The following is a 27,271-nucleotide window of genomic DNA, read 5'->3' as shown; positions in this document are numbered from 1 at the left end:
ATAATGTTTATGCTGAAACGTTGGACTGTGGTTTGGTTTACATGGTTTATAAAAAACGCACATTTCCATTTATATCATTCTATAATAATCACCACAGCAACGAATAAAACATCCTGTACAATAACTACCAATATAAATGAGCAGATCAAAAATACAGATGTTAGAAAATATCCATCAGTATAACAAACAGGCATCGTGTCAAAAGCAGTTTGTTATTAGCGTATCAGAATATACCTCTTTAAAATTCAAGCATGTTAAAATAGGTTTGTTCTTCAAATATAAAACATGAATGGTTGCCCGACAACCAGTTTTCACACAGGCCCGGATTCATTCAACAACACGAGTCCCACAATCCCACATCACAAACCAGATAACCCGAGTGTCTTTGTGTCTCTAGCTCAAGGCACACGACAGGAAAGATACATTTCTGGTGGTTCACTTCATGTGTTTTTATAAGTCATGATTATGCACATTTTCGGGAAGAAAAACCTTCCGTTGCTCAACACATTCCACCGATAAAGTGCAAATAACATAAGCTCTTTCTAAAAAGTCAATGATATTAATGCACTCTCAAACTACACACTTGGTCCTAAAAGAGATCGATCAAATCAAACTGAACAGAAAATCAAAGGCACAAAGAAATCGGTCAAGCAAGTGTAAAGAAAAGCTGTGTTTAGAGACTATATTGTGTTTAAGTATTAATTTTCTGAATGAGGAGGTATACATGATATTGAAGTAGAAGGAAGACGGCACTGGAGAGATGTAGCTCGACTAGTTCTGTGTGTTTAAGCAGCGACGGGTCATTCAGTTCAGTGAAGCTGGAGAGGAAAGGAAAACAATGGCTTTTTTCCCTTCTGTCGTTAGTCAGTTTATGAACTAAAACTAAAACTAAAACTAAATAAATGCATGTAAAACTGCACTGGTCTTTGTTGGGTCTGCCTTCATTATGAGAGTTATATATTGCATTTGTGCTGTGGGGTTAAAGCCGGACACCGGTGATGATGTGCTAAGATGAAATATACTCTTCTACATGTACAGGTTAGTAGTGTTTGTCTCGGTTAAAGGAGAAATAAATCTGCCTGTTATTGCAATATTAAAGTTGACTGGCTGAGTATCATTTCGCCCCAAAATATAATGGAAAATATATATTTTTAGACCCATTAAGATTTTTTGCATATGACATTTTCTTGATCATTAAAGACATTTCTGCATAAATTCTGTAATGCATCATGTTTGAGTTGTTCTCTATATTCATGGTGATTCTCGTTTTTGAATAATAAAGTAGTGCATAATAATAGAAAAATTTAACAATTTAATACTTCATAATTTAAATAATGTCATTGTGTTTTTCACAGCAATGAAAATTAGATTTGGAGCACTAGCCTATAGTAATGAAAACTGGGTTTTAATTATCATGAAAATAATCCATGCAAAATATAATTTCTTAATTCCTCAGATTGGGGTGAAATATGACCTGATTATCACAAAAATAATATATTTTGGTATTTTAATGGTCTTAAAATAGGCTTTATTTTCTTGATTTAAAATATAATTTCTTATTCCCTCTTCCTCATTTTGGGGTGAAATATGACCCGAACATGTTTTTCGACAGGTGTCATGAGATGAGGAAGTGATGTTCTGTTAAATATTTTCATTATGGAGGTGAATATGAATCCGACCCACTCCGATCCAGTAATTTTTCCTGATTCCATCTTACAAGCGTCTTCATGTTTAAAATCAACGGGAATGTAAATCTCACACAGTGAGACTCAGAATGTGTCCGTCACATGATTTCTGCCATCATTCGTCCCTCAGGCGCTCAGTCTGTGCGGTCAGTCGTCTGTGCTGTTTTTATTTGGCAATGCCAGCATTGTCCGTTCAAGGGCGCTGAGATCTGCAGCAGCGAGTGCGCTCGGAGGAGGATCCGGCAGAAACCCGGCGGGGTCGTGTCTGTTAACCCCGGTCTGGTCTGTCAGCGTTGGCTGAGGGTCAAGGGCTCGGTGGTTTGTGCAAGATGCCCTGCAGGTCCTCTGGAAGAGAGAGGATGATGGTCTCGATATGGGACTGTAGTTTGGGCAGAGTTCCTGGTTTGACAGGAAGTTGATCTTTCTCGGCCTGAGTCTGAGACACAACAGGAGATGAAATAAAAAAAAAAAGTACAATGTAGAAAATATATAAAAAATGACTTTTCGCAGTTGTGAAAAGCGATGAGTTTGTGTAAGAAAAATATTAAAAAATATATTATATTTAACACGTTACAAAGTAAAGTTCTAGCTAACGAACATACGGATTCCACTAAAGTCTAAAGCGCAACTTTTGCGAGTAATGCGACGTATTTCTGATATGTGACCCTGGACCACAAAACCAGTCACATGGGTCAATTTTTTGAAATTGAGATTTATACATCATCTGTAAGCTGAATAAATAAGCTTTCCATTGATGTGTGGTTTGTTAGGATAGGACAATATTTGGTTGAGATACAACTATTGAACATCTGGAATCTGAGGGAGCAAAAAAATCGAAACATTGAGAAAATCTCCTTTAAAGTTGTGCATTTATGTTCACGATTGTGCTGCATTCACTCACAAAAATACATGTTTTATATATTTACAGTAGGAAATTTACTAAATATCTTCATGGAACATGATCTTTACTTAATATCCTCATGATTTTTGGCATAAAAGAAAAATCAATAATTTTGACCCATACAATGTATTGTTTATTGCCACAAATATATTTATAAATAATATATAAAATATAAAAAAAATATAAATAAACTTTTATGATGGATGGATGCATTATGAAGTTCGGAAGTGTCAGAGTGTTTATTAATTAACTCTGCTTGTATTCGTCTGAAAGAACAATGTCATATACACTGAGGATGGCTTGAGGGTGAGTAAATCATGGGCTAATTTTCATTTTAAAGTGAACTACTCCTTTAAGCTACACAAAGAAAACCCCACTCTAGAACTGTTGTCGTGATCCACACAGAATGACTGAAGCACTGACCAGTTTCTCCTTGAGTTTGAGCACCAGGTCGACCGTCTCCACCTCGGTGTGCTTCTGTATCCGCAGCTGCAGGTCTTCCTCACACAGAGCCTCCAGGTGAAGAGCTTCCAGCTTCTGCATCATCTCCTTCCTGCGGTTTCTGAACCAGCCATCGAAGTTCGGAGACCTGAGGAACTGTCTGCGCGAGGACAGACGAGAAGAGCAAAGATGCATTTAAAGGGAAACCTTTTCTATTTTACATTGAAGAAAAGATTTGTTTGGGAAGACCAATGTATTTTGAACATCCTAACTTTTCCATGATGACTGGTTACGCATTTTAAAATCACATTCTGATTGAAACTGATTTGCTAACAAATATTTCAGAGCAATTTGTGAGTGATACTGATGAGAAGCATCTCAGCAGAACAAAGAGCTCACAAATCAGGATCCATTATGGCTTTTTACAGTCTGCAAAATTCTGAAGAAATATATTAGAGCCAAAAATTATGTATTCATAAATTATATATATATATATATATATATATATATATATATATATATATATATATATATATATATATATATATATATATATATTTTAATTGTATATGATATATATAAATTATTTACATTATATATATATATATATATATATATATCTATATCATTTATTTACATTATATATCATTTATTTAATTAAATTATATATATTTATAAAATTATATATTTATAATATATAATACATTATAAATAAAAAATGATACAATATAAACATTATATAATATATATAAAATTATATGCATTATATATACTTTATTTAATTTTTGTAAATTAAATATATTTTAATTGAATTTGATATAAATAAATTTATAAATTAGATTGATATATAAACTAATAAAATACATGACAAAATAAATATAAATTATATATATATATATATATTTTATACAATATTTAAATTATATATGATATATATAAATTATTTACATTATATATATATAATTTATTTACATTATATATAATTTATTTAATTCAATTATATATATTTATAAAATGATATATTTATAATATATAATACATTATATATAAAAAATGATACAATATAAACATACAATATATATAAAATTATATGCATTATATACACTATTTCATTTTTGTAAATTAAATATATTTTAATTGAATTTGATATAAATACATTTATAAATTAGATTGATATATAAACTAATAAAATACATGACAAAATAAATATAAATGATATATATATATATATATATTATACAATATTTAAATTATATATGATATATATAAATTATTTACATTATTTATATATAATTTATTTACATTATATATCATTTATTTAATTAAATTATATATAATTATTTACAAAATGATATATTTATAATATATAAATAAAATAAAATATATATGACACAATATAAACATAATATATATAAAATTATATGCATTATATACAACTTATTTAATTGATGTAAATTATATATATTTTAATAAAATTTTATATAAATAAATTAATAAATTAGATTGATATATAAACTAATAAAATACATATGACACAATATATAAACTATATAAATATTTATTTATTATAATTTCTCTGAGGGCAGCTGTACCTGTAGAGGCCGATCCAGTCTCCTTTGAGTCGTGAGGTGAGCTGAGGTCCGGCCTTCTCCAGGGTCTTCATAAACTCCTCCTGGTTGAACGGCCGCAGCTGTGGAGGACTCTGGGAAACGAGAGAAGGAACATAATAATAGAGGAATATAATAGACATAAAAAAGTTGCTTAATTAATTCTAAAAGAAAGAGAGAGAGAAAAAAAAACGTACTTTCCAGGGTGAGATGCTCTTCTGTAGAGGCATGAGACTGGCCACATAACGCTCCTGCAAATCAAAAATAGAATATTAATTATAAAATTATATCTTAAATTAACGGTCTGGAATTTAAAGACTTCATCACACATGCATTGACCATGTTTTTAAGGTAGTTATTTTAGCATTATTTATATACTATTTCTTAAAATATTTTAAATGAGCTTTTATTTATGCATTTAAGTTATTTTATTTAGTTTAGTTTCAGTTAGTTTACAGCACATTAATATTTTACTTTATTTCAACTTTATTTTTAAATGACAAAAGCAACTTCAATAGTTTTAGTTAACAGTAATAACTCTGTCCAGGTGCGTGTGAATGCCGTCGCATCATTGATTTTGTATGCAAATAAATGCTCCTACCAGTGGTATGATGAAACTCTGTGTAAGTTCCAGGAAATATCGACGCAGAATTGCATTCTGGGCCGCTGAAGGGCGCTTCTGTTGAACTCCCTGATGTTAACCACAAAAAAACTGAATTAATAAATCAGCGTGAATGTTTTAGCAGTGATATAATACACCAGAGAGACACTCACCTTCTGGAGCTGCTTGATAATGTCCTCGTCTTTGTTCAGGAAAGGTTTATATGCCGTGTAGACACCTGAGACGAACAAACACAGAGTTTTACTTAATCTTTTGCTTTTGGAAATTGTACAGTTCTGTGATTCAAACATTAACAGAAAGAAATACAAAGACCAGAATAAAAACCTACATGAATACAGAACACAGTAAAATGAACTCATGATAGTTTCTCATTCAAGTCTCACCAGGTTTCGAGTCCAAAGTCTTCAGACTTTTTAGTTTCTTCACTTTCATCTGTTTAGCCATCTCTCCTTTAAAAACAATTCAGATATTTATAATAAAGAACAAAGGCAACAACCTCAGTCAAATCGTTTTGTTTTATTTCATTTTTTTAATTTGTATAAATGCTTTATTGCTCATTCCAGCAAGCAATTTTGCATTTAAAAGACGTTTAATAGCCGTCCAAACAAACCCTGATGTCTAAGCTAAAACAAGGCAGTGAAAATTTTATACACGACTAAACCATCGCCCAAGAATAGACTTGTCATCAATTAGATAACAAAGAAATGAAATGAGTGAAGAAATGAAACCAAACACCTTGTAATCACTGTTTACTTTGCTTACATGATGGAATATCATATATCTCGCAAGTTATTTTGGTAACCAAATTCAAGGTTATTTTTGCTAGAAGTGTGTTACTCGTAGCCGGACTATATCGGGTCTGTGGTTAACCTAGACGCTGAAATGACGGCTATTGCTTGCTGGGTTTAAACTTCGGACAGTCATAATATTGCTGATACATGTCAATGCTTCATTAGCTTTAACTGTACATGCATTTGATCACTATTTAAAGGTCAGAACCTGCTTGCTTCATGTCTCCGATGCGGATGATGTGAGGCCAGTGCTGGAGAGTTTTGGCGAAAAATGGGTTCGTAACTCCCAGAATGACCGAAGGCCTACAGCACAACACAACACACAAACACACACACACAAGATATGGTTAACAGAGAGCCAGTAAGAGTGTCACATGTCAGAGCTCCAGAAATACCCTCATTCCTCGCTCGTATTGATTATACGCTCATCCTGACACTGATTGAGTTACATGCTGGGGTGTTTGTAGGTCAAAAGCACAAAAAACTCAAAATATCACAAACCTGTCTACACACACACACACACTATACATGTTAAAATACATACTATACTAGTGTATTTATAGTGGTATTTTATACTGTATTTATAGTTGTATTATACAGTAAATAAAATAATACTGTAAATTATATCACAATTATAGAATGAAACATATTACAATAATCGATGCAGCGTACTGAATATATTAAAAACTGAACTCATTATCATAAAAATATTTAATGAAAACAAATATTAATATATTAACAACAATATAAACATTACCAGAAGGAAAAAATAATAAAATATAATATTATAAATTACGTTTACAATAATATAGTATAATAAAATGAATATTACAATATTTAATACAGTATTATATTAATACATTAAATTACATTATAATAAATAAATGAAAACACACACACAAACATATACCTATGTATATACACACACACACACACACACACACACACATATATATATATATATATATACTTTAATGGCTTTCACTAAATGTTATGATATTTTGTTTTTGTATTATATTATTATATAAGTGTATATACACTGCTGTTCAAAAGTTTGGGATCGGTAATATTTATAATGTTTCTAAAATTAGTCTCTTCTGCTCACTAAGGCTGCATTTATTTAATAAAAAAATAAAGTAATATTGTGAAATATTATTACAATTTAAAATAACTGTTTTCTGTTTGAATATATGTTAGTCTTTTATTTATATATATATATATATATTAAATCTAAAACATTATGTTTTCTTTGTATTATATTTTGAGTGTGTGTGCATACATACATACATATATATATATATATATATATATATATATATATATATATATATATATATATATATATATATATAAATAAATAAATAAATAAATAAATAAATAAATAAATAAATAAAAGACTGAGCATCACTCATCCAACACACTGTTTACTTACGGAGCTTGTGTTCGAGTGGTGTATTCCTTAAACTCACTGTCATGAATGGTGAAGTAAGGCCGGAAGTCACTGCAGTAACGCAGAGGAGAGATACAACTGCACACACACACACACACACACACACACACACACACACACACACACACACACACACACACACACACACACACACACACACACACACACACACACACACACACACACACACACACACATCATTAACCAGCATTAAAAAAGTGATCTAGAAGTCAGCATTCGCTCTGGAACCGCATTCTGCTCAAATTCAACACTATCTGAGTCTGCGGGGGGTAACGCTGTCTCTGGTGTCTCTGTACATCACACACACACACACACACACACACACACACACACACACACACACACACACACACACACACACACACACACACACACACACACACACACACACACACACACACATTGCATGAATTATCTAGCCGCCCTCTTTCAAGGTCGACCGCAGCGTGGTCATCATTCAACTCAGCATCACAGAGCCATTACACTTGTTTTAGTACTGCAACACATCCCATGCACTTGATGCACTGAATTGGGAATTTCAATTTTCTGAAGGGAAAGAAATATGCAGAATTCTTCAGAATGGATTTAAATTTAATAAAAATGTGTTTAAATGAGTACCACGCGTTAATCAGTTGCTGACAGCATTATCAAATTAGTCCTGAGAACATTTCATGTGCAATCAAGAAAGAAACATGTTGCCGATTTAAAATAAACAGGTTTCATCCTGCATTTTTAATGCAGAGTGAAGTCATCAAAACGTATAGCTAAACATTTATTGTAATATCAAATGCTAGACGACTGCAGTTTCAGCTCTAAAATCTGATTGGATGGATTGTAAAACAGCACATTAGTGTGTGTGTCCGAGATGGCGAACGGGAACATGGTTTATGTAACATTAGCAACACATTATTAGCCGTTTGATAACGTAATTGAGCCAAAGGCTAATCATATCAATTACCGCTATGTGTCTGACTTTGTATAAAACGCATCATGATTCTGATTCATGGACTTGTAGACGAGCCTGTATAATTCACTCTTCCTCTTCCTCTTCTGAATCAGTTTCTGGTTCAAACATATATGGCTGAATTAAACTAACATTTACAGTTGCTATTGTGCCGTGTTTACTACAGTCGAGCGAGTGGATCAGGTGATCCGAGCTGCTGTGAGTGAGTGGAGGCGGAGATTAATTTGCATATTCATGAGTCCGCGTATACTAAATTAAGCAAAGGTGTCGGGTTACATTCAAGCTATTCACAGGAAATGTGTCAACTTAAATATGTTATTTTGATTATCAAAGATGAGTTTTAAGGGATATAGTTATTGACTGCGGGGGGACTTTAAGAGGATGTAAAATCACTGTAACACAATCTCACGTGGCTTATTACTTTATTCGCCGTACCTGACCAATGCCAACACCGTGTCTGAAGATTCAGCCGGTGACGGCGCCATGACCACCAGCGCTTCCCCCAGCAACACAAGCTCCCACAACATCTGGATATGAAAAAACACTGGATAGAAACACCTGCAACATGAGAAACAGTGAAAACAGCAAACAGTTACAGAACAGATCAACATCAAACTAATGCATGCTGAAATGAAAAGGTTTGTTATAACTTAACACCATATAACAGAATTTTACAGATTAAATGTATAAACATACAGGTGAAGCACGGAAAATTTGAATATCGTGCAAAAGTTCATTTATTTCAGTAATTCAACTTAAAAGGTGTAATTAATATATTATATAGACTCATTACATGCAAAGTGAGATATTTCAAGCCTTTGTTTGTTATAATTTTGTTGATTATGGCTTACAGCTTATGAACATTTTTTAACATTTCTGAGATTTTGAATTTGGGGTTTTCATAAGCTGTAAACCATAATCATTAAAATTATAACAAATAAAGGCTTGAAATATCTCACTTTGCATGTAATGAGTCTATAATAATACATTAATTACACCTTTTAAGTTGAATTACTGAAATAAATGAACTTTTGCATGATATTCTAATTTTTCGAGTTTTACTTGTACTATGCCATTCAAAAGTTTAGGGTAAGAACGATTTTAAATTTTTTGAATGAAATGAATACTTTTATTCACCAAGGATGCATTCAATTTATCAAAAGTGACAGTAAATGCATTTATAATGTTACAAAAAAACTTCTATTTGAAATAAATGCTGTTCTTTCCATTTACCAACTAATCCTGAAAATAAATGTATCACGGTTTCTCCAAAAATATGAAGCAGCAACAACTGTTTTTAACATTGATAACAAGAATAAGAAATGTTTCTTTAATGTTTCTGCAAATCATCATATTAGAGTAATTATGACGCTGAAAATTCAGCTTTGATCACAGGAATAAATTACATCTTTAGTATATATTCAAATAGAAAACAGTTGTTTAAATTGCTAATAATATTTCACTGTTTTTACTGATCAAATAAATGCAGCATTGATGAGCACGACCCCAAACTTTTGAATGTCCGTGCACTTCTCCCAGCCACCAACAGGAGGCCCCGGAGGACAAGCAATACACAAATCCAGCCCAACCATGAAATACAGTACACTATGTACCACTCACAGTAGCACACACACTAAATGTGCTTTACCTGAAGAGATCTACTTCATGGACGGTCGGCAAGACAATGGACACCAGACTGTCGCTCTGCGAATAAAAGATCAGACTCCATTACATAAGAGCAAACTCTGCAAAAATGACACATCGCCTACAGGCCTGGCAGAGGCAAAGCTTTTCATACCGGTGTGGACTGGACGAGCTGAGATGTTCCAGGCTTGTCATAACATGTGGGGATGCGTAGCTGAGGAGAGCAGATGGCAGCGTTCGTTAATAAAGTGCACTGGAGTTTAACACACTTGGCTAGTATCTCACAAAGATTACCTTCATGACCACACCCATGATGGGGAGCGTAAGAATCTTCCCTGGGCACGGCGTGGGCCACCGGTCGATGTCATTGCAAGCTTTAACGCAAAAACAAAAACATTATTAACAAATAGAGGTCAACAATACATCATATTTTGCTATGCAGTTGATGGTGCACTGCGAAAAAATGCTTTTCTTACTCAGTATTTTTGTCTTGTTCGCAGTCCAAATATCAAACATTTCTTAAATCAAGATGCATTTACTAAAGTAGTAAAATGACATTAGATATTAAGTCTTGTTTTCTGGGGAAATAATTACAAATAAGTGAGTTTTTGCTTAAAACAAGCTAAATTATCTGCAAATGGGGTCAAAAAAATGTTTTGTGTTTGAATTAAGATTATTTTTCTTACCCCATTGGAAGATAATTTAGCTTTTTTTAAGCAAAAACTCACTTCATTTTTTATTTATTTCCCCAGAAAACAGGACATAAAATCTTATGTCATTTTACTCATCTAGTAAATGCATCTTGATTTAAGATTTTTTTGATATTTGGACTGGAAACAAGACAAAAATAATATATATATATATATATATATATATAAAAAAAAAAAGCAAGAAAAGCATTTTTTGCAATGTGGCAAGATTTGGCTGGGAAGTGTTGCATTGTGGTAGTGGTTGATTACAACCATTACAAGTGAAAAGCACCAGCTCCTTTTTTGTTGCTGCTTGTTTTCTTTCCACCACACAAATGTCCAATCAAGTTGCAGGATGAGTTTCGTATACATGATGATTTTGAAATGTTCCTAGCAATGGTCCTAATAATGATGCTTGATTTTGCAAAGAGCACTAATGATGCGGAGTTTGATTTGTTATCAGAACTGGTTTGTTGTCCATGTTTTCAGGACTCACCGGCCTCTAAACACGGCTCCTGTTTCTCAAAGTACTCCGGGGCGATGAGCTTCAGCAAAGAGTGGAAGAAGGTCACGTACGGCAGCTTGCTGATGAGGACCAGCGACTGGAGGAGAGACACACATGCATACATGATGAGAGAAAGGTCATGAAGTTCACAAATCCTCTCAGGAATCAGGACAGAACACAACAGGCGAGATCTTAAAGGAATAGTTCAGCTAAAAAAAATAAAACTTCATGCTGCTTCAAAACTCTAGGACTTTTTTCTTTCATGATATAGAAATAAAAGTACATTCACACTGGAAAACATTATAACATGCTGCATAAAGTACTTTTAAGACACATTAATGTGTGATTTTAGTAATTTCTGGAGCTTGATTTCATTGTGTGGAAAAGGAGCCGTACATCATAATTGATCCATCAGACTTCTATAGCTCATAGAGTATGATATGGCAAGAATATGGAGCTTATACTCGAGGAGGGAGAAAAAAACCCATACATTTTATTAAGAGACCCAAACTGAGCAAAAATATGCAATTTTGTGCAAATTCTGATACTTATATGGTCAAAAAGAAAGATAAAAAATTCTAATAGCTTGTAATGTAAATCAATTAGATCTTTTTAACACTAAAATTAAATGCATATAAATATCAGTCGTCACTACATATCTGCCAATAATATATTTAAATGCTTATTAAAAATAAAAATGCTATATTAAAAGCTTAAATGCTATATTAAAAGCTCTGTAGTTAAAACATATAAACCAATGCAATACAATGAAGATTGAGAGATGAAATCAAAAACATGATGGATTATGTATGGATAGTGTTCATCTTAAAAAAACATTACTAATAATATAAAAGGTATTCTTATGTTAACTTCATAAAAATCAGTAAATATTTCACAGCAAAAGGGCACGTGAACCACAAGCTGAAGGTGTACATTTGTACAATTACACTAAAAGGACATTTACTTGCTTAAAAAGTATTAACTATCAAATTAGACGACAGAAGGCATGTAGTAGATTGTGCGCAACAGATTTAAAGCAACGTTTTGATCATGTTGTTCATTCAGAGGCTTTATAATTTTGTGCATCAAATATGATCCATTAGGCTTTATAGAGTTAAGGACCAAATGTAGATGCATCAGAAATCAGTTGGAAGTGGAAAAACAACAACTGTAGAGTAGCTAACATCGTGCCGTTAGCAAAGAAAACAAACTGGGTTGTGTCGGCTCATGTCAAAAACCACAGCGTTTTATAAAAGCTCAGTGAATCACATCAAGAATTGCATAAGAAGCCGCAGGGCAGAAAAGGGTCCCAGAAAGCACCTGTGTCTTCAGAAATAACGAGAATTAAAGGCTCTTGAAAAATTCCAGAACTACCAGCGAATCTCCGCCTCTATCTTTAGGGTGTGAACAACGTTCGCGCCGCTGGTGATAGATCAGAATCACACTTCAGGAAAGCAGACGCAGGATGCTCGTGTGGTGTTGGGACTTGTTCAGTGCTGTGCTTGAGCGTAGCTAGCAGCAAAGTTAAAGATACTAAAACATGGCAAGCAAACTTGGGACAAAATGAAGCAAAAAAAAAAACATTTGAGGCTTCTCAATGACTAAAGACACCACTTCATTGTGCTCAAATCACTGCGACACACACCACTCGAACAACGGACCCTTTTCAGATTGTGATGAAACGCGCAATTAATAATATCATCAATAGGCTATACTTTGTGTTATCTTACCTTGGCATCAAATAATAATAAAAAACTAGTTAAAGGAACACGCCAACTTTTTGGCACTTTATCTTATTCCCCGTATCCCCCAGAGTTAGATAAGTCCACACATACCCTTCTCATCTCTGTGCGTGCCGTAACTCTGTCTGACGCACCCGCCGCTAGCCTAGCTTAGCACAAAGACTGGAGGTAAATGGCTCCAGCTAGCATACTGCTCCCAATAAGAGACAAAATAACTCAAACATTTTCCTATTTACATGTTGTGATTTGTATAGTCACAGCGTGTACAAATAACAAGGTCACATGACACACAGCCATCTTCTAACCGTATACACACTGGGAACTATATTCTCTGAAGGCGAAGCACTGCTACTTGGGCGGAGTGATTTACTCACAGCGCCTGAGACGCCCCGTGGTGAGGAGCAGAGTTCGCTCAGAGTTGGAGTAAATCACTGAGAATATAGTTCCCAGTATAGATAAGGTAGAAGATGGCTGTGTGTCATGTGACTTTGTTATTTGACACGCTGTGGCTATACAAATCACAACATAGGAATATTTTGTCACTTATTGGGAGCAGTATGCTAGCTGGAGCCATTTACCTCCAGTCTTTGTGCTAAGCTAGGCTAGCGGTGTGTGCGTCAGACAGAGTTACGGCACGCACGGAGATGAGAAGGGTGTGTGTGGACTTATCTAACTCTGGGGGATACAGTGAATAAGCTAAAGTCCTAAAAGTCGGCGTGTTCCTTTAAACACAGACAATCGCTGAGGGAGTGATGATAAATGTGACATCTTTCTCTCTTCTGACCAACGTAATTAAACTCTCTGTATTTTTTCTTTATGAAAGTTGTGGGAACACTATCATAGATTTTTGCTATTTGAGAAATGGAAACTGGTTATAAAGCGCAGCACTCGGGATACAGAAGTTAAACAACTCTGGATTAATTTTCTTCCAAGGGAAATTGATTTTTAACGATACACACACTATAATGCATTAACAATCATCATATGTGCTTGTTAAAGCATTTTCCATTAATTTCTCTATGGGAGAAATGTATGGAAAAAACACTGTTGCACACGACTTCTGCTTCTGAGAGCCCTGGAAATGTGAAAACGGTCCATTTGAGTAGATGACAGGAACATAATGTGTATAAATTATGACATAATGTGCACCAGAGTGCCAGGAATTAGCTCTAGGGTGGATGAAACACAAATCGCTTCTTTGGAGTTGTTTGTTGCACTGCCAGAAGCAAACTGCATGTTACAACAACTACCAAACATCACTTTAAATCCATCACCTCCCTGATCAACTCAATGTCTGCCATGAGGCATCAGGTTCATGGTGAGGGTCATATCATCGTGGTCGTACCTTCTGAAAGTAGCCCCTCTTGAGCGACTTGTCTCGCACCTGTCTGAAGTACACGTACCCGTAGTAGTAACCCTGATCTCTCTGTGGGAAAGAAGAAAAACATGCACATTTAGTGTAGTGATGACATGCAGGGTTTGAAATTATCTTTTTCACTCACTTTGGCTACTAAATCTTTAAGTTACTGGTCATTCAGAACTTCTACTAGCCAAAAAAAGATGAAGAAATACACCAGATTAACAATGGGGCTGTTTACACCTGTCCACTTCATGCGTTTTCTCAGATCGGATAGCTATCCGATCGTGAAAAGACCAGGTGTAAATGCCCTCCGAAACGCATTCGAGACGGATTCGATCGCTCAAACCACTTCAGGAGGAGGTCTGGGCCGCATTCCAGACGAAACAAGTGTAAATGCATCTGGTTGTTGAAACCACATATGTAAATTGTACTCCTCCCAAAAATGGTAAAAAATAAACGTGTGAGAGCGTGTTATAGGCTATGTAATCAATGTTATAGCCAGATATGACGACGCTACTGGAACACGCGCGTCACCGCAGACGAGAAGCTGAGCATCTATTCATTAATCCAACGTGCAAACTATCGCAAATCAAAGTGAAAGTAAGTCGCAGATGCTTAACACACAATCATCATCATTAAAATTAAAGAAACGAAATGATCTTACCAGGGCTGTTACTGCTCTCTCTTATTGCCGTCTTTGATTTTTAAATTTTAGCTGATGATCAAAAAAATGCAGCTCATATCTGTTGCTTTCGTGACGGGCACTCCATTAAATCTGCATTTAGCGCGGGAATTGAAGATCGGATTTAAATCCGTTTCGCAAAAACACATTTATGTGACCAGGTGTAAATGGAATCGTTTTGATAAATCAGATAGCTATCCGATCTGAGAAAACACATGAAGTGGCCAGGTGTAAACAGCCCCTAGGTCACAGCATATATAGTGATTTCATACATTAATTTCTTATTCAAACAAAATCCTGTCATCCAGCCATCTCCTCCTTTCCTCTTTCATCCTCATCATTTTCAGCAAAAATTTTGGTTGGACAGATCAATACAGGACAAAGAACATCAAAAAAATGTGGGATGCTAGAAAATAACAATGTATCAAGTAAGCCAGATATGAGAAGATTCTGTGCAATACACTGCGTTTAATATTTCATGATGACTCACGAGTTTGAGTATTTGGACTAAATCTGCGCAGTTTTGGCTTGGCTTACATGAACTTTCCAGCAAAGTGTGTAAACATAATAAGCAACATGCCAAATTGGCAAGTGATTTAACAGCATTACCCACCACAGTTTTAACCACATTCGACAGGTGTTAATTTCAAACCACTGATGACATGTAACAAATTACTTGCAGAAGTATTTTAGTGACATTATGATTAATTTAGGGCAGTGGTTCTCAAACCTGTCCCCTCGCCACTGCACATTTGGCATGTCTCCCTCATCAGACACACCCAGTTCAAATCTTGCAGTTTGTACTAATGAGCTGATAAGTTGAATCAAGTGTGGAGACAGGTTTGAGATGAACCACTGATTTAGGCTACGTTTAAATCATAGACTGTAAAAAAATATGGACGTAGTGTCCGTGACGTCACCCGTAGGTTTCTGAAGACCGTTTTTGAAGCCTAAAGTGGGCGTGGCCGACCGTCGCCATCTTGGCAGCGCGTCACTTACGAATTTATTTATTTTTACAGTCAGACAATGAGCTGAGGTAACGTGACGGCTAACAGACAGCAGACAAACGGCTAATGATGACTAATGACCACAGCAGCGGGAATACACCTGTCACTCAAAACTGGACACACCCTTAATTATGCAGAAATTTAAGGCTTAATATAATTTAAACGGATGAGTTATAAAAAAAATTCACCCCCTCACAGTCGTCATGAAGGGCAACATTAGCTGTATAGACCAAAGCCACTTTTTGCTCCAGGCTGTAAACATGTTTTTTTCTGCTGTAAAGTTGGGCATTTTAACATGGCGGAGCTGCAGATTTGACTCACTTTTGCAGCCATTTGATGAATTTCCGTTTAATTCACTTCCGAGTTGGTTTCAACAGAGAGACAGGGAGGTTGCCGCTTGATTTACATATGGCCGGCTATTTTCATAAACGGACATTTCACCCTCTCCGTTCTCAAAAATAACATCGTGCACACCTGTCAGTTTTCAGAAAAGTGTTCGTTTCACGAACCCGTGTATATATGCCGTCAAGAGCATGCCAAACCTGTAGGTGGCAGTGTAACGAGAAGCTCAAGCCCACGTTAGCCAATCAGAATCCTGAAAATAGCAACAATAACAGAGCAGCAGTATTTACAAATGCAAACAGACGAAAAGGGTTTGCACCAACATAAATGTGACTGCTACTATTAATGCATCCATGATCACCCTAGACAAATGTAAACATAGGTCGCACTTTTGACACAGGTGCAAGTTCTGTCGCATACTGTGACGTCGGCTGCCTAAAACAGCAAACGAAGTTTTCCAAAATCTCCACTCCACTCTTTTAAAAAGAATCGTTTTCAGAGGCGAATTCTCCGTTTGCATGTAAACCAAGGGCACAAATGAAGGGAAATGTCTCAGTTTATCAAAATAACCATGTACGTGTAAACCAAGCGGCAACCTCCCTGTCTTGTCTCTCTCTTGAAACCAACACGGAAGTGAATTAAACAGAAATTCATCGACTGGCCGCTTGAGGCTGGCTGCAGAAGTGAGTCAAATAATCTGTATCTCCTCCATGTTAAAATGCCCAACTTTACAGCATAAAAAAAACATGTTTACAGCCTGGAGCAAACAGTGGCTTTGGTCTATATAGCTAATGTTGCCCTTCATGACGACTGTGAGGGGATGAATTTTTTTATAACTCATCCGTTTAAATTATATTAAGCCTTAAAGTTCTGCATAATTAAGGGTGTGTCCACTTTTGAGTGACAGGTGGATTCCCGCTGCTGTGGTCATTAGTCATCATTAGCCGTTTGTCTGCTGTCTGTTAGCCGTCACGTTACCTCAGCTCATTGTCTGACTGTAAAAATAGAATTCGGGAGTGACGCGCTGTCAAGATGGCGACGGTCGGCCACGCCCACTTTAGGCTTCAAAAACGGTCTTCAGAAACCTACGGGTGACGTCACGGACACTACGTCCATATTTTTTTACAGTCTATGGTGTAAACAGGGCCTCAGGGCAATCTGAATGAACAAGGAGCAGAGTCAGCACTGACCTTGAGACAGACCGGCGCATCTCGCTCGAAGTGGTCGAGGAAACATCCGAGTGAAGACTTTCTGCCAGTGGCCTGCCGGAAACGGAAGCAGAACTGCGTGTCCCCCAGACAACCTGTGACCAGAGACACAAACACTCACGTTTATCTGCACAACTACACAGCGCAAATGTGCACAGGCTGAATCAAGGACGTTTTATAGAAACCATGCTTGTTTTTTCTCTCCAAAACATATCTGACTTATTAACTTCAGCCACAATATTATATAGTCTGCCAAAACATTGTGTTCTGTATCATCTCTCAGAAATAAAGGCCAAGGATGCAAAAATGTTCTGCTTTTGTATATTAAAATAGCTAAAAGGCTTCAGTTTGTATGATAGTACAGCAAAAACTGTACTTGGCATGCTGTATAATAGACAAACGCTATGAAGACACTTCAAATTGTTGTGAGAGAATGAATATTTGGAATTTTACATTTCCATCAATATTTCCAGAGTTCAAAAAGAGACTTTAAATTTTAAACGTACATGCATGTTAACTAAACTTTTATACTGTCAACTTTTAAGATGAACTAGAAAATATGGCCTCAAAACACAGACTTAAAAGAAACACAACAACAACAGAAAGAGTACATTTTGATATCATGGAGACTTTAAAGGTGCACTGTGTAATTTCTAGCCGCATCTAGTGGTGAAGTTGCGAACTGCAACCAGCAGAAGTTACGGTGGCCGACGGGAGATGTCGTCGTCGTCTGAGACAGCAGACAGTAGCCAGTTCAGCAATGAGCTTTCTTTACAATGGTAAATTAAGAAATTAGTTTTACCTAATTATTCAGTAAAACGATGTGTTATTGCGAATATTATTGTTACTTGTTCATCATTGTGTCAGTGTTTTATTTGCTAACTTTAGCTAGCTTCTTTGCACGAAGAACAACAGTGATGAAACGCGTTTGTCCGTTCAGGGCCACTGTACAAACATGTCGATGTAAGGAGACCCGGTGTGTAGACAGAATTTGCTCATTCTAAGCTAATAAAAACATAACGATTTATTAAATAAGGTCTTTATACACCACTGAAAACATAGTTATGTATATGATATTGCATTTCTGCCAACAGATCTTCCTAAATAGTACACAATGCACCTTTAAGCAAATTTAACAGTCAATAAATCACTATGAATAACACTAAACTTCAGATCTAAAAAAAAAATTTAAAATTACAAATTACACACACATTGTATATACACGTATTAAAAAATGTATAAGTAATATATATATGTATGTGTGTGATAAATATTATGTTATTAATTGTAAATAACAAAGATAAATACGATCTTTACTTAATCTGGAGCTCTTTCTATAATCTGCATGTTGTGTAATGATTCACTCTCAGAAAAAAAAGGTACAAAAGCTGTCACTGGGACAGTACCCTTCAAAATGTTTCTAATATGTACCATTTAGGTACTAATATGCACTCTTTAGGTACAAAGGTGTACCTTTTGAGCAACATCCATAAGTTAAGGAACCATCTGTACATTATTCTAGAAGAACCAACAGGATCATAACTTCAGGGTGTTCTGATGTCCCGGGCCCGACTGCTCCGGTTTAGCTTATGGACAGGCATGTTCGTGTGTGTTTGTCTCTGTTTCTGGCTTCTCTGCATACAGTGATGTGTGTGTGTGGGCCACCAGGAACAGGGAAGGTGGTTTGAGCGAGTGTGAAACCGGATTACTGGATCTATCTGCGGGCCGTGACTGATGGATTACCTCATCCTCCCCTTTAACCCTTTCCTCAACGCCACGGGAGTCTATAAAAAGCAGCGTTTACACAATATTTAGAGTTAATCCCACTGAACGCAGTTCAGCACACAACAACATCAAACTACACGCTCGTTACACGCAAGAACTAGAACACTCACTTAAATAATCCAGCACAAGACGATCAGGACAATCATTAATAATTATGCTTTAACCATAACTAGTGCTACATCTGTTATGATATTTTAAGTGGCCTGAACATGGTAAAAACTAAAGGTAAAAAATATATATAATTTTTACAGATACACACGGGCACGGTTGTGTGACATCAGCATTTACATATCAACATTTATTCAATACATTGCGAGATGGAGAAAGATGGAGTGTGTTTTACAAGAAAATACTTTTTCAGTCTTTCTTCTTCAAACTTTCACCGTTCCTTTGCAATTATTTTGTAAAATTTACTAGAAATTTCAGTGAAAATTAAAAAAATGAAATCGTGCACTTCATACATGGAGTCTCATCCATCATTATAAGACACTGACAGATTTACCGAACACGAGTGAAATAAATGCAGTTGGACAAACACAATGTCACAACAGATGCACTTCGTCACATCTGATAGGCTGGCAGGACCTCTGTTGCCACAGCAACCGCATGCTTTTCTCGTGCCTCACCCACAGCATGCGAGAGGACATGCTAACACACACCAGAAATGTCCATATGCACAGCCTGACCCACAAACACTGGCATCCGACTCTTGGCCCTCCACGGGGAAAGTGACGTCTGAGATGAGAGGCTTTTGCACAATGGAATCAGTGCGACAGTGAATCACGGGCTTTGAGAACTGGATGCGAGACTCACAAGTCAGCTCAGGTTTGATCAGGTGTCAACGAACAGACCGTTTACAACAGATATCCTGTAAGTGTAGAATGTCTCATTCACAGCACAATAAAATCACTGTATTCCAATCATTTTACCTCGGTTAAAGGATGTTATAGGTAGTTTGGGGTCAATAAGATTTTTGGCTAAATAAAATACAATAAAAACAGTAATGTAAAATATTACAGTTCATAATAAAGGTTTTCTATTGAAATATATTGTAAAAAGTAATTTATTCCTGTGATTTCAGCATCATTACTCCAGTCTTCAGTGTCACATGATCCTTCAGAAATCATTCTAATATGATTTGATGCTTAAGATTATCAATGTTGAAAACAGCTCCTGTGACTGTGAAACATTTTTCCAGGATAAAAAGAAAGTTCAAAAGAACAGCATTTATTTGAAATAGAATCTTTTTTTAAAATTCTAGATGTCTTTACTGTCACTTAATGCAACAATTTAATGCATTACTGAATAAAAGTATTGATTTCTTCAAAAATACATTTTACAGACAGATTTTTGAATGCCAGTGTATTTGATGAGATCAATTTTGATGTCATGTTCACTTCTACAATGGTAAAATCATTGTATGTGCAAGTAATATGATAAATGACACCATTATTAACATATTTAAATACGTGTATATTAAACGATAAAAGAGCCTTTTAGAGCCTTGCTGCAATAATACTACAATCAATGTGGCACCACAATCTTTAAATGTTGCTCATCCGGTCAGATTTTCAGAGCTGGAACTATCGATATGATAAAATTGCCTTTTAACAAGCTTGCAAAATATGATCCACATTTGTGCTTTCAACAAGACATGCTCCATCCTGTAAGATCGTGTATAGTACGAGAGCTGAAGTGAGTAGAACGACGGGATAGGGTATCGGCTCAGACATCGGGTTCTCCAGTTTCAGAAAGACGAGAACAGGATCAATGTCACACTAGGAGACTCAGTGAACTCCACAAACACACACACACACACACACACACACACACACACACCCAGAGTATTTACAAAGTCATTAACTGGACTGTGCTGTAATCTTCAAATCCTGTTCCTCCTCGTTTGTGCCTCATCGCTATTAATAACCCAAGTTTATTACAAACTAAATTAACACGAGCTGAATCTGTGTGAAGAAGATCAGAGATGTCACTTTTAAAACAACACCGACCGGCCACTCCGTTTACAATATTGACCAATGATGCAAAGGACTTTTGCTAGTTAAAGTTGTCAACACAAAAAGCAAATTGTTAAAACATATTTTTATTTACCCAAAAAAAAAAAAAAAATGGCTGTGGCCAAAGAGTTTTAAAGGATAAATTCATCTAGAAATTAACATTCTTTTTTAATTTATTTACTCGTGTAAATTTGTGAGAACAGAGCAAGACTTAAGTCAGCTCTCAAATCACATATATTTATTCAAATATACAGCGTGAAGATGCATCATGCCACGTTTGACATCAATGATAATGTTGCATCATGTCTCAGAACTGATTATGCATGAGAAAAAGTGTTTAATATTCTGCTAGACTTCTTTTGATTTCCACAGAAGAATGTTTGGAATGATATTAGGATGAAAATTTAATTGTAAAAAATTGCAAGATGTCAAAATGACAATTCTTTCACGGTTCCACAAGAACAGTGATAAAATTATTTTAGAATAAAATAAAAACATTACTTTTAAAAGAACAACATAACTGTAAGCTATGGAAGCTTGTTTCCACCACTGAATAATAAATATATAATAATAATTGTGACTTTTTATCTCACAATTCTGACTTTTTTTCTCACAATTGTGAGATATAAAGTCACAATTGCGAGATATAAAGTCGCAATTCTGAGATATAAAGTCGCAATTGGGAGATATAAAGTCGCAATTGTGTGTTATAAAGTCAGAATTGTGAGAATATAAACTATTCTGAGGTAAAAAAAAAAAAATCCCCTTAGAATTGGACTTTATATCTCACAATTGTGAGTTTACTTTATATCTCACAATTCCTTTATATCTTGCAATTCTGACTTTATATCTCGCAATTCTGACTTTATAACACGCAATTGTGACTTTATTTCACGCAATTCTGACTTTATATCTCGCAAATTCTGAGAAATAAAGTCAGATTTGCGAGATACAAACTCGCAATTGTGAGATAAAAAGTCGCAATTATCTTTTAAAATGTTTTATTTTTGGGCGGAAACAAGCTTCCATAGTAAGCTGTTAATATAAGATGTGAGGAGCATCAGGAGAATCTCAACAGGGTGATTCCTTCATACTGACCTTTCTCATTAACAATAGTAAACGTAGCAAAAAATATACTGTTACAGAGTATCTGTTACAAATGCACATATTGACCTACCAAGTGACGGTCCATTAATATCTCGAACACAGAACAGTCAGATAGCATTTCACAACCCACGCTGCGAGTTCATTTCTGAATATGAATGTGGTTTCTGTAGAGAGAGGATGTCGAGGTCTCATCCCACACACATTAGCGTAAGACACACGGGTCATAGTACTCACTCAGATGAATTACAATCCTCTAGATCAAACCTTAATGTAGGAAAACACACTACACACTAGGCATGTGCCGGTATCAACTTTTCATGCTGCGATTAATTGATTGAGTTTTTACCACGGTATACGGTATTATCACGATATTTTAATTGCTCAAGAGAAATGAATGGATTGGTGGGGGGGATGTAGAAAAAAAACTACTAATAGTTTTTTAATAAAAACATTACAATAGTGATTGTCAAAACGTTTGGTAACTAAATAGAATTTTACACAATTTTCACGCTTTCAATTCTTGGGATTTGATTTCAATCTTGATTCAGTATTGACTTTTTGGATAAATATTAGGTAGGCTACAGTAGATAGACGTTAATTTTTCTCAAGAAAAAATATATCTCACATAATGCTTTAAACATACAGAGAGCCCTGTCAGCTGGTATTATTAAAGGTTAAAAATTAACTAATTAAATTAAATATAATTTGGTTTTCATTGTAATAACAATTATGACACAAGTAAAAATATAATACAAATGTAATATAGTGCACATATTGTGCAAAATACTCCTCTCTATAGCTATTTTTGTCTAGTCAACTAACGTGTTGGTCATTAAATGGCTTTCCTGAGGTAAATGTAACGTTCTGTGACATAATTGTTCACCTGCAGTTTTATTAACCTCTTTCCGTGGTTGAAAAACACTGAATGATCGATATTATGTATGAGGCATACCTTTCGGTAAGTTGTAGCCTACTGTAACTTTAAATAAAAAGTAACAGATGATCGGTTGAACTGAGGCGCTACAGTGATCTGTCAAGTCACATTTACAAGCACCAAAACAGTATTTATTGTCTGAATTTCGTAATAAAATGGACAGAACATGAGAGCTGAGAATTGTTTTCATACCATAATAACCTGCTCTGTCTAGTCTGTCGGTCTCCGTGTCCTCTTTGCTCCGCGATTTTTCTCTGCGTGAGAAACTGCATGTGGCGCGAGAGCGTTTGAAAAGTGTAAATTGCGTGAGTCTCACGCTGAATGCGTATTGACAGCTCTGCTTTTAGAAGGGGGATAAATCGTCGGCAGCGTGCCTCCTTCCGCCATGCTTCTTCTCCATGTGAGGGTTGTTTACATTAGACTAGAGTGCGCACTGCGCCGCATGCACACAGTGCTAATACATGTGGGGATTGTTTACATCAGAGCGCGCACGTGTTTCGCGCAGCATACGCAGTGTTTGTTTAAGCGGTTGATGGAAAATAAGCTAATACGCGTTCTATAAATATAAATTCTGATCTATTATTTTTCACGGTATTTTGAAGTGCCCACGATAACAATATCGTGCATTTTCATTACCGCGATTTATCGCATTACCGAATACCGGCACATGCCTACTACACACACTACAACTGCACTGCTTAATCACATTACAGACACTTTGAGCACAAGACAGACTCAAATACAGGATGGAAAGTGATTGACGTTTATGCCATACATTAATAATAATAATCACTGAGAGAAGAATCATCTGAACTGCATTATAAAATACAAAGACACTGAAAAATGCATATAAGAAAGTACACAGTTCTGACATAATGACTGAATAAACTTCCTTTCCATTAGCTTTCAGCTTTACCTGTGTGATCTACTGAATGTTACAGTGTCAAAACATGAAGGCCTGTCTTGTTTCACAGACAGGGTTTAGATTAAGCCAGGATTAGGACCTAGTTTAATTAGGACATTTGATTAGCTTTTATAAATGTGCCTTAAAAAAACCCTCACTTGTGTGCATCTTGAGACAAAAAAATGACACTTTTTAGATATAACAGTGCAAGTTGCTTTCAGTTAAAACTACTCAAACATGCATTGTAGTCTAGGACTTAGGCTTAAGCTTTCTGTGAAACCAGGGGTAAAAGTTTAAGATGTTCAAATCTACAGGTGACAACATCTGTGCATCAACTGTTCATGATTTACAGCAGACACATGAAGAAAAGCCATAGTGAAGAAATGCAATTGTACCTGAATTGGAGTCTGGGAACGACAGATAGCATATACTTGTTTTCTAAAATGAGAGAAACAAAAAGAACACTCAATTATTGACTGTCAGTAATGATTTAATCCAGCTGGATGATATAAAACAAAGCTTTTGTACCTCTTTTTCAGTGAGTTTGGAGTGGTGTGGGTAGATCACCTGCAGGAGAAAGAATAACAAGGAAAATGTGAGAACGCTGTATTTTTAAAACTGACATATGCATAAATGACACATAGTAGTAGTTGTTAGTCATGGCCATTGATGCCTTTCGAGTCGATTAAGTGAGGGAGACCTTTTACAGCTGGCTTTACTTTGGTTGTAGATGTTTTGTTGTTGTTGTTGTTGTTGTTGTTGTTGTGAAACCAAGCTTTAGGTATGGACAATAATGATCTTATTCAGTTTGGAGTTCAGTAGTTGTTGTTGTTTTTATTCTGAGTATCTAAGTGCCTAAGTTCAGACAACTGATGATTAGATCAACACACTGAATAGTGTTCAGATAACAGTCCTGATAAACACTTAGCCGTCAGACAAACTACACACATAATGTGCACTGCACACACATCAGATTATTACATCAGGAAATGGCACAAATAAACGAGAATATGTTTAGTGCACAAATGTGTCAAAGCAACTGAAAGCTTTCAGACATGTTTATCAAACCATAAAGGTCAGACATAGTACCAGTTAACTGCATACACTGGTTCAGCATCCACACAGTCCAAACTAAAATTATTCAGACACCAGATATATGGGTCAATGACGTGACGGGTCATTTTTTTTTTGTCCAAAGGCCTTAATAATAATAATAATAATAATAAAACAAATATAACATCCAAAGTAGTACAAGGTAAAGGTAGTACAACTTGATCTCTTTTACTGAATCCAAAAGGTTTTAATTATATTTTACAACATATAAAGGTATTTTAAAGATTTTGAAGTGTCAAAAGGTCATTCGGTAAAACCGATATAGTAAATATTTAAATGGAATAATATTGTTTTTAATAACTAAATGAACTACAATAATACAAATATAAAGCAGATAAGGCTCTCTTTTTTTTACATTTCCCCTTTTCTCCTTTCCCTGTGCAATGTTTTACCTGAAAATGTTGGAGTGTTTAGAGTAGTCCAATGAATGATTACATTTATGAGATCAGTGATAATTTGTTTTAATATTTCTTCTGTGGTACACACTATATACTATCTCAACATCAATGTCAAATCAGTTTTTAACTTTCAAATCAGTGGTTAAACCGAATGACTTTTTTTGGTGACATTTTTTCCATCTTGTAAAAAATGACAAAAAACAGTGTTAATTGATTGTACAAACCACAAAATCTTAAACTAAAAAAAAAAAAACTAAGTAAACTAAAAAATGGTTTCAAATATAGTTATATCTCCATTCTTTTTTTTTACACTTTTAAAACCTTATTCGTCAATGACCCATATATATTGTTTTTACTAGTGGGTGCAGGACACTATAGTTCATATATGTAACTGACTGTGACATATTATAGCCAAAAACTCTTCATACTACCAGTAACATTTATTAAAAATTTGGGACCAAAAATTATTCAGACACTTTGACCTGATCATGTTTTGCTTAAGTGTTTTTTCTTTAATTGCTAATGCGACCTTTTTACACCACAGACTGAACAAAATTAAGCATTGCTTGCTAATTTGTTGACCTAAATTGATATTATCTAATTGTGTAGTTAAATTTAACAGCTGCTCAACTTTAATCATTTGTGAGACAGTCTAACAGAAGGATGGACAAAACTAGTGAAATGTCAACTGATTTGATAACTCTGAGTTCTTGTCCAATTTTATTACCATTTTCTATAGCGAATAAACTGTGATAATGTGAGACAAGTTGACGGTGTCTGAATAAATTGTGATTTGACTGTAAATATATAGTTTTTGATGACTCAACTATTTGTGTTAGCATTAGCCACATATGCTAGCAGGTTTTTCCATTGACTTCCACACAGTTAGCCGGCTAGCAGGCCAGTCATCACAGATGACAGCACTAATATGACAGTCTTCTGTACCTCCACAGCTTGCCCGAGCTCCAGATCGAAGCCGACCACACAGATGCAGTGAAGCCAGGTGGAGAAGCGATCCCACGGCAGCAGTAACGGCTCCGGCTCCTCTAACGTTAGTGCTGGAGGCCCATCGACGGGCATTTCCTCGGCCGGAGAAACTCTGAGCGTGTCTTCTGGCTCCTCGAGCTGATCTTCCAGTTCCCCAGACCCCTGAAAGGCCATGGTGATACCCTCAGGTCAGTCCAGGTGGGTTCGGACTCGGTTTATTGATGAAAACTACAGGAACTTGAGCTGTAAATACAAACACGTCCAGAATGAAAGGGGCGGAGCTTGCGTGGAGAGCGTGCTTGCGTCATGAGTGAGCTCAAGATCTGTACGGGAGCGCGCACGCAGCCACAGTATCCTGAATGATATT

General features: G+C 35.5%; 1 protein-coding gene across 1 annotated transcript; it reads right to left on the bottom strand.

Annotated features, from left to right (window-relative positions):
- Positions 1–26: 26 nt before the first annotated feature.
- On the bottom strand, positions 27–27,196 carry dennd6a (DENN/MADD domain containing 6A). The gene is made up of 19 exons (XM_081358144.1): positions 26,863–27,196; positions 24,935–24,973; positions 24,802–24,844; positions 17,644–17,756; positions 14,408–14,488; positions 11,312–11,417; positions 10,421–10,500; positions 10,281–10,340; positions 10,131–10,186; positions 8,918–9,040; positions 7,480–7,575; positions 6,256–6,350; positions 5,640–5,705; positions 5,409–5,473; positions 5,236–5,325; positions 4,832–4,885; positions 4,620–4,729; positions 3,010–3,187; positions 27–2,121 (listed from the first exon to the last, which is right to left on the bottom strand). The coding sequence occupies exons 1-19, from the start codon at positions 27,076–27,078 to the stop codon at positions 1,990–1,992; spliced, it is 1,803 nt and encodes a 600-aa protein (XP_081214270.1). The 5' UTR covers positions 27,079–27,196; the 3' UTR covers positions 27–1,989.
- Between the last annotated feature and the right edge of the window lie 75 nt (positions 27,197–27,271).

The sequence above is a fragment of the Scardinius erythrophthalmus genome, assembly GCF_964197995.2.
Source record: "Scardinius erythrophthalmus genome assembly, chromosome: 25".
Lineage (NCBI taxonomy): Eukaryota > Metazoa > Chordata > Actinopteri > Cypriniformes > Leuciscidae > Scardinius > Scardinius erythrophthalmus.
The sequence above is the reverse complement of the archived record's forward strand: the minus strand, read 5'-3'. Positions and strand labels throughout refer to the sequence as shown.